Source organism: Tachypleus tridentatus, chromosome 2, assembly GCF_004210375.1.
Source record: "Tachypleus tridentatus isolate NWPU-2018 chromosome 2, ASM421037v1, whole genome shotgun sequence".
In the NCBI taxonomy this organism is placed as follows: domain Eukaryota; kingdom Metazoa; phylum Arthropoda; class Merostomata; order Xiphosura; family Limulidae; genus Tachypleus; species Tachypleus tridentatus.
The window spans coordinates 108,775,448-108,791,096 of NC_134826.1; the positions used below are offsets into that span (position 1 = coordinate 108,775,448).

Here is a 15,649-nt window from a genome sequence, read left to right on the forward strand (position 1 = left end):
GAGATTGGGTTGACTTTGTTGTATATTCTTTCATCTCTTTTTATAAAAATTACCATTGAACTATTTCATGTACTTTAGAAAATCTAAGTTTTTTTGTAGTTTTAAAAGGAAAAATTTAACTATCAGAATTTGCTTTTATGTATTTATTGCTCTAAATTGCCAATTTTAGGTTTTCTATTTCCTCGTACGAACTTGGTGTCTCATCAGTTACAAACTTATTCTATAGATATTGACAAACAGAGTATAGATTTCTGGCTTAAAACTTCGTTTTAGTAAGATTTAAAACGTCAAAACCACATTCTGTGTCCCTCCTGTCTCATTCTGTTTTTTAAAAAAGGTCAATAATTCTCTGACATTTCCTATTGAATTACTTAACCAGTAGAAACAGATATTAGGCATCAGTTTAATCCTTTATAATTGTTTTTCTATTCCAAGAAGAAAACTAAATTGTTTTAGCTTATTTATTGCTTAGGTAGAAAGCTAGTTAAATTTGTTTTGTTTTAGGATATGTTCTACTGTCTTACCTGTGTTTAATGTTCTAAAATGTATATTTGAAAGCTTAGAGAATTGCATGAGGAACTGACTTTGTGAGAACAAAGTTTTCACTGAGATCGAGCATGTTATGTACTTCAATGTGTAATGGATTATCTCCTGATGCTGCATTTATTATTTTTGAGAAAGGATTAGTGCTCAAGTAGGACAATACAACATTAAAACCATAAATTTAAAGGAAATAAGTGTGGAAAGTTTAACAGTTGAAATTTTGAAGATTAGAACTACATGGGAAAGAGCAAATTGGAAAAAAATTCAACCACTTCTGTAGACAGACACAAGTTCCAGCTTTAAATCTATAGAAAAATTAATTTTGAGATATACACTATGCCCCAGAAGTTTGGACCCACAGGGAAAACTAATATATTCTTAGTTACACTTTCACATATCCAATCCCATTTATACATATGTTGGGAAGGAAAATACCCTGATGGCACAGCATACAAAGAATTGATATGGCGATTTAACCCCTTTCCAGATGAGTCACAGGCCAAAGGCCATGTCATTGTGTTTGACTTGGATTCAAAATATTGTTGAACTACTATTTCATTAATGAGTATGATATCAAACTGTAGATCACAATTCAGGTTTTAGTATTGTACATTATTTAGTTTACTTTTAAATTAAGAACTATTAAAAAAAATGCAGATAAATGTATGTTTATGGTATGTCGAATGCATTTCTTGTTCAGATTAGATTTTTATGATGCCAAAATACTAAGTGTGTAGTTTTGAACAACTTAGGAACTCAAATTACCAATATTTACAAGCTAGAATATAAAATGAGAACCTCTTATTTCTTCATTTGGCTTTTGTACTGAATCAAACGTGGTGGCTACATTCACCTCTCCAATTTTCGAAACAGTCCCTTCTATACACTCAATTCAAATTATAGTGGAATTCTATGGTATCAATATGGTAATGTATGATATTTTTGGTTCTTGAACTGTGTGTGTGTGAATAATAAATATATATATATATATATATATAAAGTATAACTAAAATATTATTCATTTCATATCCTCCATTTGTAAAAAATTTTAAAAGTTTTAGCTATCTGTCATTCAGCAACAGGCTATATAGGACATAGCTGAAAGAGATAACTGCTTTACTTGTGTTTGGTTTTGCAAGGACAGGTGCTCAGGGTACTTGACTTGCAATCTGAGTGTTGCAGGTTCGAGCAGTAGGATGTGACGGTCAATCCTGCTATTTGTTGGTAAAAGAGTAGCCACAAGTTGGTGGTGGGTGGTGATGACTAGCTACCTTCCCTCTAGTCATATACTACATCCCAGAGATAGCTAGTGCAGATATCCCTAATATAGCTTTGCACAAAATTCAAAACAAATACTTACTTTATTTACTGTTCTATATTTTAAGAAAAATAAACATTTCTAAACAGTAATAATCTGCGTACATAAATGTATAATTGAAATGTGAGTGTATATTATAAAATATACTAGTTTACTAAAACACAGCCATATATTATTGAATATTGTAGTGACTATTATGGGATTTAAAGCTATTTAGTCTGAACAATTATGTTTTTGTGTTATAACCTGTTGTCATTCTGGAACAAAAGCATAATTTAGACACACACACACACACACACACACTGTTGCATATTTTTATGCTAAATAAAGGCAAATGTTTCCTAACTTAAAATATTTACAGTTCTATAAAAATAAACTTTTTTGTTTAATAATCTGAGCATAAAAGGGACCAACAGTCAAACTGCCTATAATTTATGCATTTTGAATAATTCCAATAAGTTTTCTGAGATTTTCATGACCTGAAAATTTGGATTTGTAAATTTCAATACTTTATATGACCCGTGTAAACCCTGTATTCAAACTGTCTTCAGCTAACTATACCTAAGTTACTTTAAAAATTATACATCTTTTTATATTATGCTTACCTCATTAACCCTATCATAATGGGTCACAGGTCAAAGACCAAATCATTGTGTTTCTTGACTTGCATTCAAAGTTTCATTGAATTACTATTTTATAAATTTGTCAGTTTGGTGTCTGAAAAACACACCTAAACATTGATTTTTGTGTGTCGGATGGTGTGTTGAATGCAGCACTAATTCAAATTGGATGTCTGTCAAAATACAGACTATATTTTTTGTACAAATTAAGAAGTCAAGTTACTGACATTTAAAAGTTGGAATATAAAATTAAAACTTCCTCTCTTTAGTTTATAATAAATAGTGTATTTTACACTTTTGATCCAGATTTCTGAGACCATTTACAGTTATAGTGGTTTTAAAGTCCATAATAATTTTGATATTTTTCAATGTCAGAGTAGACAACAATTTAACTTTTATACTTCACTATATTTTTTCATTGTTTTTTGAGTAAGTGAACCTGAAAATAAAAGTAGAAGATGATGCAATGTTGGTTATTTTGTGATTTAAATTTGAGAATTCTAACAATACCAACTGTGTGCCAAGTTCTGCAACTGATAGATTTGCTCTTGCACTTAGTATTTATCCAAATCTGAATGCAAGTTAAAAAATATCTATGGATTAAGAAGTGAAAAATGTTTTAATGAGAAGTGATATAAAATTAAATTCCTAGAATTTTATTTTAAATTGAGTGAAGTTTCATTGTTCTTAATCTGTTAAAAGCAAACAACACAATTTTGATAAAACATAGTTCTATAAATTATGAGTTTTAAATTTTGATTATACTGTTTTCTATTGAACCACAGGAAATTATAATTGACTTTGATATTGATTAACACTAATTATAAATCTATAGTAGAACAATGTTCAGTATGCATGCCTTGTACATGTGGTGGATGTGGAACAGCTCAAAATATGAGGTTGACATTTCTTAAAATTAGTAAGCAATATATAAAATGTTTTATAATAAATAAATTTGCAGTAGTTATGCAACCCCATAAAGAATCACATAATACAAAAACTAAAATAAAAAATCTGTTTTACATATATATATATGTATATAGAGCTTTAAAAGATGTTTAAGATAGGAAGATTTAAGCAATTAAGGATGCAACTATTGAAAGAGGATTTGAACTGAGTATATTAGCACTTAAGAAATTTAGCAAAGGTGCAAATACACTTAAAAATTCTAGATTAAGATATATTTGCAAAGAAAAGAAAACTACATTTATCTTACGATCAAGGATTAACAAGTCAATTTATAAAGTATACTCTTTAAAAAAAAGAAACGCAAAATATGAGACATATTGTTAGCAAGTTTATTCCGGGTAGTTCTGTATGACATGTGTGAAACTTTTCATATTCACTGCTGAACATCCAAAGTCTGCAAAGGCGAAGTCCACGCTCACTAGTTGACATTTAACGTCACTCAACGTCAATAACGAGTATGCCCCCCGTGAGCATCAATAACTGCTTGGTATCTCCTGTCCATGGAAGCGATGAGATGACAAATCACATCCTGTGGAATGGCTGTCCACTCAGCCTGCAAAGCTGCTGCAAGCTGAGGTAGAGTCTGCGGTGGAGGTTGTCGCAGACGTCGGTCCAACTCGTCCCAAAAATGTTCGATGGGGTTTAAATCTGGTGATCTGGAGGGCCAGGGAAGAACGTTGATGTTGTGGTGTCTCAGTAACACAGTGGTGAGTCGGGCTGTGTGAGGACGGGCGTTGTCATGTTGAAAAACGTCGTTGACATTCACCATGATGGGTTGCACATGGGGCCTAAGAATCTCGTCGACGGTTGCGTACGGTCTGATAAGAAATCCTACTCAGCCCTGGTATGGTTAAGGCAGTAGACGTCGCAGTGGCGGTCCTATCCCGAAGGTGACGTAACCGAATGTAGCGATCTTGTGTGGGCGTGGTCACACGAGGTCTGCCAGATCGTGGACGGTCACGAGTTGATCCATGTTGTTGGTGATGATTCCATAGCCTTGTGATGGTGCTTGGGTGGACATTCACAGCTCTGGCAACATCTGATCGAGATTCGCCTGCTTCCAAGCGACCAATGGCGTTGTTGTGTTGTGCTTTAGTCAGTCTTGGCGTAACTGTATTGCGTGTCGGTGGCTTAACACTGAGCTATGGAAACAGAGAACCCATCACTTTTATAGGGATTTTGCACATGTTGCACTTGCAGAACATGCAGATCTCTCAAACAAATGTATTGGACATGAATGCGTTTTGGTGAAAAATCCGATGTTTTCCTTCGTTTTCAAAGTGCACAACTTTTATTGTCATTTTGGTCTTACAATCAGTGCCTTAACACGTGTAACATCACATACTCTGAGCTTGTAACATTATTACATATATTTCTCTTTAAAATAACAAAAATATCCCTTTTGCGTTTCTTGTTTTGAAGAGTATATTTAAAAAGCATCAAAATTTTTATCCTATCTTCACATCAATAAAGAAAGAAGATAAAAAATAGAATTAACAAATAAAATGAGTATTTACAGAATAGAATGTGAATGTAGTAGTATTTATGTTGGACAAAATAAGAGAAATTTAAAATTGCAAGTTGCTAGAATGTAAAGGTTGTATAAGAAATAATAAAATAAACCGTGTGTATAGCCGAACATTATAAACTACCTGAAATACAATGTTATGGGGAAAATCTTTAATTTTAGCTTAGCCTCATAGTATTATAGCATTAAATATTATAGAAAACATCAGAAATAATGAAATATAAAAAAACAAAATCTAGTACTAAATAGAGATGAAGGACCAGCAAGTCAGTATATGGTGAGATATAATAAAAAAAAGAAAAAAAAAGTAGAACAAGGAAATATGCATATAATAATGATATGACAAGTGATACAAATATGAAGTACGTCTTGTAAGTGACACCTGAATATGATGCAGGTCGCACCAAATTTTCTACATGTAGTGCCATTTTAAAGTGTAAACCATAGGGCTTCAATAAAGTTTTAAATTGTGTAAATAGGAAACAGTTTTTTATTTATAATTTTACAGATTGCATAAGTGCCAGTAATTTGGATATAAAATGCTGGTAAGAGTTAAATTGTGATGAAGTTAGTAAACACCATGCATTTTTTTACTACTTTTTGTCTGAAAACTTACAAATAAGCGAGAGAGTAGTGACTCTGATATATCATAGGCATGTGGAAAAGTGTTAAGTTCTGACCAATATGTTTGACTTGAATATGATAGTTGTCAAAATGGATTCAACCTCAAAGTTTTACCTTTGCTATTTGATTCCATTCTTTGCATGCCAACAAATATTAGTTAAGTATTTAAATGAAACTACAAATTTGTTTTGCATATGCAATTTGAGGCCTTGTTGACAGGAAAAGGTAAGTTTCGTGATCACTACTACAAAGTTCTAATAACATATAGTAACATGTTTTACTGTATGCTAGGAATTTTCACACCTAGGTGATCTGTTTGAATTTAAGAAAATATTTATGTATTGCCAAAGTTTCAGGTTTAATTGCAGAAACATACTTTCACCAGGCATGGAATTTGCAACCATGTTAATGAATTTAATGTTTTTATCTTATACTTATACTTGCTAGTCATTGGTATAATTTTATTGTGTATTTTTAAAAAAATAACTTCATATAGCTTATGTAATGGAAGTCCTACAGATAGATGATGACACTAGTCTGAACAATGTCTATACCTTTCCAATCCTGATCATTTTCATCCCTGATTATGTTGAGTGCATGTGTAGTTAAGCAACATTTACACATAATGGAAGACACAGCCAGGGTTAGAAGCTAAATGTTGCATGATATATATTTAACATTGCAATAAAAGAAAGAACCTTATCACATCTGATAATGACATTTTAATGCTTTAATCATTTCTTAATGAGGAGCTGCTGGTGCATTAACATGTTAATCAGCAGACTATAACTATGTGGGAATGTACAGAAAAATCCTGTAGTGCTGTACAATGCTTAAATGCAAATGACAGAAAAAATTTGCAAAAGTGTTGAGTCCCATGACCTGAAATATCTTCAGTGGTTTGTTTTGGTTACTATCTTAGCTACAAGATGGCAGAGTTGTGCAAATGTTTAGGTTTCAACAAAAGTGGGAATATTTTATAAGAACTTGATCCAGGGTCATATGATGATGATGTCAATAGAGATGGTACTTAGGCCTACTGATTTTGAGTCTGATGATGAAAGAGGCCTGGATTGTACAGACAAATTTGATGCTCAAGCTGATTCTTTCATAGCTGACTCTTCTGATCTAGACACTAATGCCAGCACCAGTTGATGGATGACAAACTGTCCAACCTACATATATTATTCTGAGTGATATTTCTCTTATAACACAATCCAAGGTGGTAGTTTGCTTCTGTGGAGGCCATTGCTGTTGTCCTTTTAACTACTTGTGCTGCAGGATGTTGGGAATATAATGGTCGCTGAAAACAAACAAGTTTGCTAGACAGTTTTATAATAGTACTGCTGAAAACCTGAAAGCAAAATCTGCTGGCTGTCTGCAACTAATGCATCTGAATTGAGGAAGTTTCTTGACATTATGAAAACTACTTGGAGAAGATTACTGGTCAAATCATTTATTGTTGGCTATTCTGCTTGCCAGTATCATTTTGCCACCTGATTATTTCGAACTGTTGCATAAGTTGGCATTTTAGCAGTAATAAATGTGGCTTAGCTCACAGGTTAAAATTACTACAGTGGCAAATGTGTTAATGAAACTTAACTTTATCCTACCCCAGTACGTTTTTTAGTTTTCTTTACAAATAAAATAATTAGTATTGTTAACATATTGCAGTATTATCAATCACCATTCATTGAATTTCACATATTTAAAGTATTGAAAAAATGAACTTTGTCATTGTATTAATTTTAATACTTGATATTTAGTTTAAGTAGACCATATTTATTAATGTTGTATTTTTCACCCATTCACTATGCAGATATATTGAATCTTAGAAAAAATTTTTTTATAGAAATTCACTTTTACTTGCAGTCAAATACGTTTTGAAGTTAGTGTTGGGCAGTGCTATCACATATTTTTAACCTTTTTGCAGTGGTGCAACATGTTTTGCATAATCTTGACTGGGAAGGATATTTATGCAACAATATATATATCTTTTAGATAGCCTCATAAGACTTGGCAATATTTTATTGAAGATAAGAATCTCATTCACAAAGTGACATTGTTATTAGAAATAATAAAAATATATTAAAATAATGTTATTTATATTTAAACTCATAAAAATTCAAGATTTTCATTTTGAGTATAAAAAAACTTCTATTGATATACTTTTCATATTTTATTGCATAACATCTAGAACCTCATAAATGAATAACAAATTTTCCAAGGCAATTGTTTATGTATTTTTTTCATTTTTATTCATATCACTAACTCTACCTGTTATCATGAACATACAATGCAGTGCAATGATTATAGTCCTTTAACACTTAGTCATCTCAATACAAGTCAATGGTATCTTCAGGCAGAGATGCAAAACCCTACAGCAAAATTTTCATGCATCGCATAATATTGTAAGCTGTGAGAACTGATGCAAAGTATGACGTATTTAGAAAACGTTTATACTTTTCAATTATGCATTTGAAAACATAATTAACTAAAATGTAAAAGTAAGACCTAAATACAATTTAACTATATCTCTAAATATGACATATTTAGGTAAAAAAACAAGGAGTGCTATAGTTGATCAAGCTGTTAATACTATTACAGGTAGTTACATGTAACCTGCAATGAAAACTGTGTACCAATTCCAAAATTATTTATGTTGGATTATAGTGTGACATGAGCTATTTCTAATGACTATTTACATATGTATGTTACGTTACATTCATATGGAAAATATATAGCTCAAAGAAATCTGGTAAATGTGGGAGTGTCATCAGTTGGGTTTATAAACTTTATTACCGTTTCAATTGCATCAATCCAGTAAATTTTGAAATGTGCATGTCAGAAGCTTAAGTAAACGTCTTATTGTCTGGATTTATATCTACACAACTGGTGTTATTTTAGTGAAGATACATAGTGCCAAAGTAGAAAATTTTCATAGCTCTTGGTTTGTATAAGAAATACACGTGAAATTTATTTTATTCATTGAATTCACTCCTTTTCTCATCAAAACAAAAACTAAAGTAACTATCTGTTTTAGTGTAGACCATTGTATCTACCATCTATGAGTTTTTGAACATATTTTATAATGGCACACAAAAGAATTGAGAAATAAATTGCATATTAAAAAGTAAAACAAAAATAATTCTGTCACAGTAATAAGCCTTCAGTTAGCAATCTTAATATTATGATTTTAATACTTGCACACATTTCCTGTTTATGTTAAGTTATTGTTTTAAATTTCACAACTCAAACCTATCACTTTATGCTTTCTTATTCAAATACGACCAGGTTTAAGAATACGTGTATTTGTGTATGTGTATATTTTAAAAAAATTGATTCATTGTTTATTTGGAAATAGACAGTTGTGTCAAGCTATACACTTTTCTGTTGTAAACTAAATTGTAAGAATGATGTATATAACAAAAAAATCACTGTGGTGCTGTTAGTTTCTCAGTTTATGTTGAGGTAGTGGAAAGAAATTAGAGTTGTTTGTGACTACATTAAAAGAATAGGGAAAGTTTTATTGTGACTGTGGATGAACTTTAAGTCAACAGTTATAAACCATGTTATTCTCATTATTTCATATAGTTGTGTTGAAATCCTAAAGTATTTGGTTAATTCTTATTTGTTACTGGTAATTGTCATTAATTTTTCTCGCTCATAAATTATTTTTAGCTGCAAAAAGTGACATTGCTAATGCTGACACAGAAACTAGGCAAGCAGAAATGAAATTGAAGCATGCAGAAGGAGAGATCAAGAAGAAACAAACAGAATGCAAAATGACTGAGAAAGAATATAAGAAAGATCAAGAGTCTTACCAAGCTCTGGAAAAAGAACTGAATAGGATAAAGGTGTGTATTACAAAGAAAGAACAAAAACATTTGGAATAGTAGATGTATTTTTCTAACTATTTGTCCATGAATATATGTATTCTTATCTTTTGATTAGTCCAAGTGCAAAATGATTTTGGTGATAAAAAACCTCTTTATTAACCTGAAGATGGCCCAAGAAGGTTGAAATGTTGTTTTCCACTTTATTTTAATGAAAGTTTTAATACTTATACTGGCTGTCTTGAGATATATTTTTTGCAAAGTGATTTGCACGTTAAGATTAAAATACTTTTTCTTGTTTCAGAAATCTTGGTAAAATTGTTTTGTCTGTTATTTTTACTGCACGAGCTAATATTAGATTGCACAAGGTTGGTGAATTTGATCAGCCTCATAACCACATTTGTTTCTTTCTAGAATCGCATCAAATTGTAACATGAAACTACTTTTATTTATCCTAATATCTTTTAAACTTGCAACAGTATATATCTGTTTAAAAATTTGTTTTATTGCCCTTTGAGCCTTTTGTAACTAATTCATGTCATTATAATTTGTAAATAACTACGTGGATGTGCAGTGTGCATTATAAAATTACACTACACATAAACTACTCGTGAGCATATCTGGTGAAAAATTAGTATTTTTATTTATTTTACCTTAACTATTTTACAATTTCCTATATTTTGTTATATTTTAGTTACTTTTATAATAAATAAAGACTACACATTGTTATGTTATAACTTATCTTGGATAAGTCTTGATTTATGATGTCATGTACATTATGTATTATGATTTCAAATTGCTGGAAACTTTAATTAAGAAGTTAATTGAATGTTTATATATTGCATTTATAATATTTTCCAACATGAATGGTACACACAGTTTTTTGTTTTCTTACAGATATTTTAACACACAAACAACACAATTTATAATAGTTACTGCAAATAATTGTTTGATATGCAAGAGCTCTACAAACTCAGAAACCATAGTCTTCTGTCTGATCTAGAAGCAAATATTTTATTGATTGTTCTCAACAAACAAGTCTTATGTTGATATCAGTACAGTTTGCTTAATAGGCAAGCTGTCTCTTGCTGCTCACAGTGAGTTTTTCCATGAGTTATGGAATGTCTTCATAGAAACACTGATGTTTGAAGGTAGTTTTCTGAAACTGAATGGTTTGTAATGTTCAAAATCTATGAACATTCTTGGTCAGATATATTTAGTTTTCCAATTAATAAGCATTTATCACAAATATAGCTTCCAAGGTTTATAGTATACTAACTTTTGCAGACCAACAGTATTAAACTGCCTCTCCCGGTTATTGTTCATGACTACCTTTTTAGGCGAAATTCTTAAATTCAGCTGGCAGTAATACTGGTAATCCTAGTATTTTACATACACATCGTATGTTGTTGCTTCTTACATTCAAGAATCTTCTACAGATTTAGAAAATGGGTGGTATGTTTTCAATAAACATTTAACAGTATATGTTACATGCATTTCCAAACATATACTCAACTAAAACAAACATCAGTGCTAAATTAACTATACATTAGTAACTCCATTATGATCTCTTGGTCTTTTTTGCTGTCAACTGTTGATGACATCTAATCCTACTTTTATAGTAATGGTATAAATTATGCAGCAAAGAACATGGAATAATAACACACACAAAGCAGACAATCTTCTATAAATATCACAATTTTTCTGGCTTTCAAGCTATGCAACAAGTGTTAAGAATTTATCTGAGCTTGTGAATGTTTCCCATGGGAATAAAGCTTGAACATAAAGCAAAAATAACAGTTCTCTGTAAAAATAACTAAATAATATAACGTAATTTGATAGCATAAACTCTGTTGGTTATAAATAATGTGATATTGAATGCCATGGAGAACTGTTAACAATTCCTGGAAGAGAGGATGTGACAGGTATGTTTGGTAAGAGGGTTCTTATTTTCTGTTTGGCTCTGTAACCAAATAAGATTGAAAGATTATAAAAATAAAAAAAATATACTTTGCCCAAAAGATGACAACATTATAATGAGTAATTTATGTTAAACTTCATACTTCTGTGAGGGGTGGTAGATTAATTAGAGAGGGGGATGCCTGAAGAGAAAATATCGCAATTCTCACGCAAGGAAAAATTCAGGTTTTTTTGTTTTTTAATATTGCCCTAAGAAAAGTAAGAACTTAAAACTTGTATACTAGTAAAATATGGATTATTAACTTTGTCTCTATGCTATACCTTTTGATATATCATGCACAGGGAAAGATGCTCTAAAAGAGAAAGGGTTAATATGACCTCAAAAAATGGTTACTATATTGCTTGTTGCTGTTAAAAGGTGGATTCTTCTCAATAAGTAGCAGTAATTGTTCCATGAAATAGGATACTTATTAAAGTCTTCTGTATTCAGGTTTCTGAGAAGTTTTGATGTACATGAACATATTAATCTGGCACTATTGGTGTCATGGTTATATGTAGGCTGCTGAAGTATCAGGTTTTAAAATATACATACCAATTCATATTTTAGGCAGAAATGGATAAACTAGGATATGAAAATGGGAAAGAAGAGAATTTGGTGGCAGAGAAACGCCTGGTGGCTAAGGATGTAGACAACTTAAAGGAAAAAGTAGAAAATCTTGAGGCAAAGTATGTGTTTTTTGGTTTTATTTTACTTGAATGGATAGATATGTTTGACAGTTAAAGTCAGTTAACAAAATTCGATTGTATTAGTTAGTGTAAGGTAAAATAATTGAATAACTGAAATTTACAATTAAATAGATTCATGTCATAAAAAACAATTAATTGAAATTATGAATAGTTTCAAACTTAATCAGAATTACTCTTTCCAGTTATTGTTGTTTGTGATTATTCCATCTATCTAGTAATTAGAAATATTGCCATTATGAGTTTTCATTTTTATTCTTGATAATTCAGATTTGTTCAGCTCAATAAATTAGCACCATGAGACTTATAAAAATAATAATAATAATCAGCTAATGAAAATTATTGTTTTCAATTATTCAAGTAATTGAAATATAGCTGTTATGTTAGTTTGTTTAGCACAAAACAATATAGTGGGCTCTTTGTGCTCTGTATTAGAAGTGTTTTTTTTTTAATTTTATCCCTTTTGTGCATGAATAATGCATTAATGGGCTTATCAATTAACAAATTCCACAAATTGGCTATCTTTATTGTCTTGTAAGTGTATAATTAGGAAATTATCGTTGTAAGACTATAGTGTTATTCAGTTTAAATGCTTTTATTTAAACCTGAATCTATGCGTATGAAAGGAACTCAACATATAGTTGTAGATAAGTTTTTCTTGGAAAGATTTGGCTACTTATCTAGAGATTTTTGTATTGTTTTTGTATCTTCATCCCCACATTTTTTCTGTACCTTTTGGTATTGCTATCTTTACATTATCCTTATTTTAATTTTTTTTAATTACTTTTTTTTTTTTTTTCCTTTGGAGGAATAATTGATGGAGAATTCCACGATCATTGTGCAACATGTTCTGAGGTCCATCATGCGTGGAAAACTTCCTGTTCCTATCCATTCTTCCAGTTTTCTTACCCTTCATTTTGACTTGAACTGGAGGAAGATGAATATGCTCACTTGTTTCTTGCATTTGGTACCTTTCTACCAGTTAAGGAAAGTTCTCATCTGTCAGCACAGTTTCAGGTCTTGATCTTTCAGCTATGTTCTCTGATCCATGACCCCAATCCTCACAGTTATTTAATCTTTACTCCCTCACTTTGCATTTGAGTTCATGCTGACTCTTTCCTTGAACAACTTTATAGCCTTGTCCTCCTTGCCCCAATAATTCTTATTTCCTAACTTAGTCATTCTTCCTTTCCATTTCTTGATTTTTTGTCTTTGGAATTTCTGTTACCTACTTGGAGAGTAAACCTCTTATTTCCTGTTGGGCTTTCTGGTGTCCAACTTTCATATCTTCATTTTCTTCTCGACACCCTTCTTTGCTACCTCTTCTCCCTGCAACTTGCATCTGTCACTTTATCATCCTTCATATGAGTTGTCAGAAGAATTGTTCCCTTCTTTTTACCACTACAGACCATACCACTTCTGCTCTAACCTTCCTTACTTACTTAGTTCCTCTACTGTTGGTACTTATTTGTTAGGGTACACTTCCTACGACCATGTGCGTACCAACTTCCTATCTGTGTGATCTCTGTTAGGCACCCTTTGTTTGCACTGAAGACTGAGTGTTCTTGACACAGTGGAGACTCGGATAGAATTGACTGATACCAGTCCTCATTATTTTCTCTGGTTCTTCACCTCTTACAACCTCATCCTTCAACTTCTGTCCCTTGACTGGGTCAGTTACACTTCATTTTTAGTGTTTCACTTTGCAGACCTTCCTTCTCATCTATTGCTCACCATCAAGTCCATCACACCTCTCACTGATTATATTATATTGCTGGTTTGGAATCTGTCTCTTGATTTGCTGACCTTTGGTCAGATTTCTACCAACACAAGTTCTTGAAGTCTACCTACAGTTTTTCTCCACTTCTCTTTCCCATCCCCTCTTCTTTTCACATATCCTTCTCTCCTCCCTCTGATCCTGTCTATCTTTAGTGCATTGAGGAGGTAGTGTAGGATCTTTTTAGCTAAGCATGCCATCAAGAGTACACATGACCCTTCTCCTTTACTCTCATCTCTACATTGTCCCTAAGAAGTCAAGGGACTGGCATCCAATAATTGATATCTTGTATCTCAGTCTTTTTCTAGTTGCTCCATTTTTCTGGCTGTAGCAAGTCTTTTCTTTCCAGTTATTCTTTTTAACTGGACAGTTGATGGCCAAAATTAATGTTTCATATAATTTAGTCTACATCCAAGTTGACCCATCCTTGATAATTTCTCTGGTTTATCTATCAGAATCAAGTGTTCTAGTTCCATGCTCCTTTTCTTCAGCATAATTTTGGCTTCTTGTGTCTTCAGTTTAGTATGCAGGACCTTTGCTTACCATCTTCATGGTCTAGGACTGAGATTCCATTTTTACATGGATGATTGGCTTTCTTAGCCCATTACAGTAAAATACCCTATTCTCCGACTTTATTGGAAGGTCTGTTCATTTGGGGTGGCTTGTGAAGATCTCTTTCTTGTGCTTATTTAGTATGTGATAGATGTGGTTGTCTTCCAGAACATGTTTTTTTAAACTATGCAAGGAAATTTTAGAATGTTTAATATTTTTTCCTAAAACTATAAAATTGAATCAAATACAGTGTACAAAAAAAGTTAAGTAAAATATATTTTTTATTGTAACACATTTATTGCATATTGGGCCTTTTAATATTTTATTCTGCCTAATGCCAGATGATTTTATTTAGCTTAAAGGAAGTTCTTTTGGTGAAGGTGTTCATACAATCTCAGTTAATTTTGATAGTGGCACCACTGGTTGCTAGTAGATATGGCACCATCTCAAGATTGCATCTGTCACTGGAGATGCAAGATAGTCTAGTAATTTTCATATGAAACATCAGTCAACCCTGGTTAGTGATGTTAACTGTTTTTTTAAAAGCAAGATCTGGATTAGCGGCTAAATCTCGAACAAAATGAAACATGATGTCGTAACTGAAACTTGTCCAAATTTGTAACATTGTGATGCAATTAGATACAGTCAATTGTTTCAATTTCAGAGTATATTTACATGAAGTATAATTATATTTATGACAATTATAATTGGTAATTGTTAGGTTAGGTTAGATTTGTTGCAGTTCAGTTAGACAAACTTGGTACCAATGAGCTCTGTGACGTCATGTTTCATTCATTTGAGACTTAGATACACTTCAGATCTGGCTTAACATTTTGTTATTTAGCTGGAATTTTGTAATTTATTTGGAAATCAAGAGTATCCACTGCTGTTTTCATTGTCAGGCACTTGCAATGAAAGAATGCCATAAGACTTGAAAGAGGTATTGTGTGATGTCATAAATAGTTAATTTTATAAAATCAAGACCACTCAATGTGAGGATCTTCAGTTTATTTTGTGAGGATATGGGAAGTTTCATACTAAAGTCGGATGGCTTTCTTTGGGAAAATCGCTTGCTCGGTTTTACGAACAGCATGAGGAGATAGGTTTCTTTTTATCTGAATGCCATTTTGAACTTTCATACAAATTAAGAAACAAATGCTGGATACAGAAAGTGGCTTACTTTTCAGATGTATTTGCTCATCTAAATAAAGTGAATGC

General features: G+C 31.7%; 1 protein-coding gene across 1 annotated transcript in view; it reads left to right on the forward strand.

The window, feature by feature from the left end:
• Positions 1-6,625: 6,625 nt before the first annotated feature.
• The window catches only part of LOC143245580 (structural maintenance of chromosomes protein 2-like), a 41,496-nt gene continuing 32,472 nt past the window's right edge, over positions 6,626-15,649 (forward strand). Inside the window, exons 1-3 of the mRNA XM_076491939.1 lie at positions 6,626-6,752; positions 9,284-9,459; positions 11,966-12,084. Of these exons, the coding sequence (XP_076348054.1) occupies positions 6,626-6,752; positions 9,284-9,459; positions 11,966-12,084 (422 nt within the window). The remainder of the gene's footprint in view (positions 6,753-9,283; positions 9,460-11,965; positions 12,085-15,649) is intronic.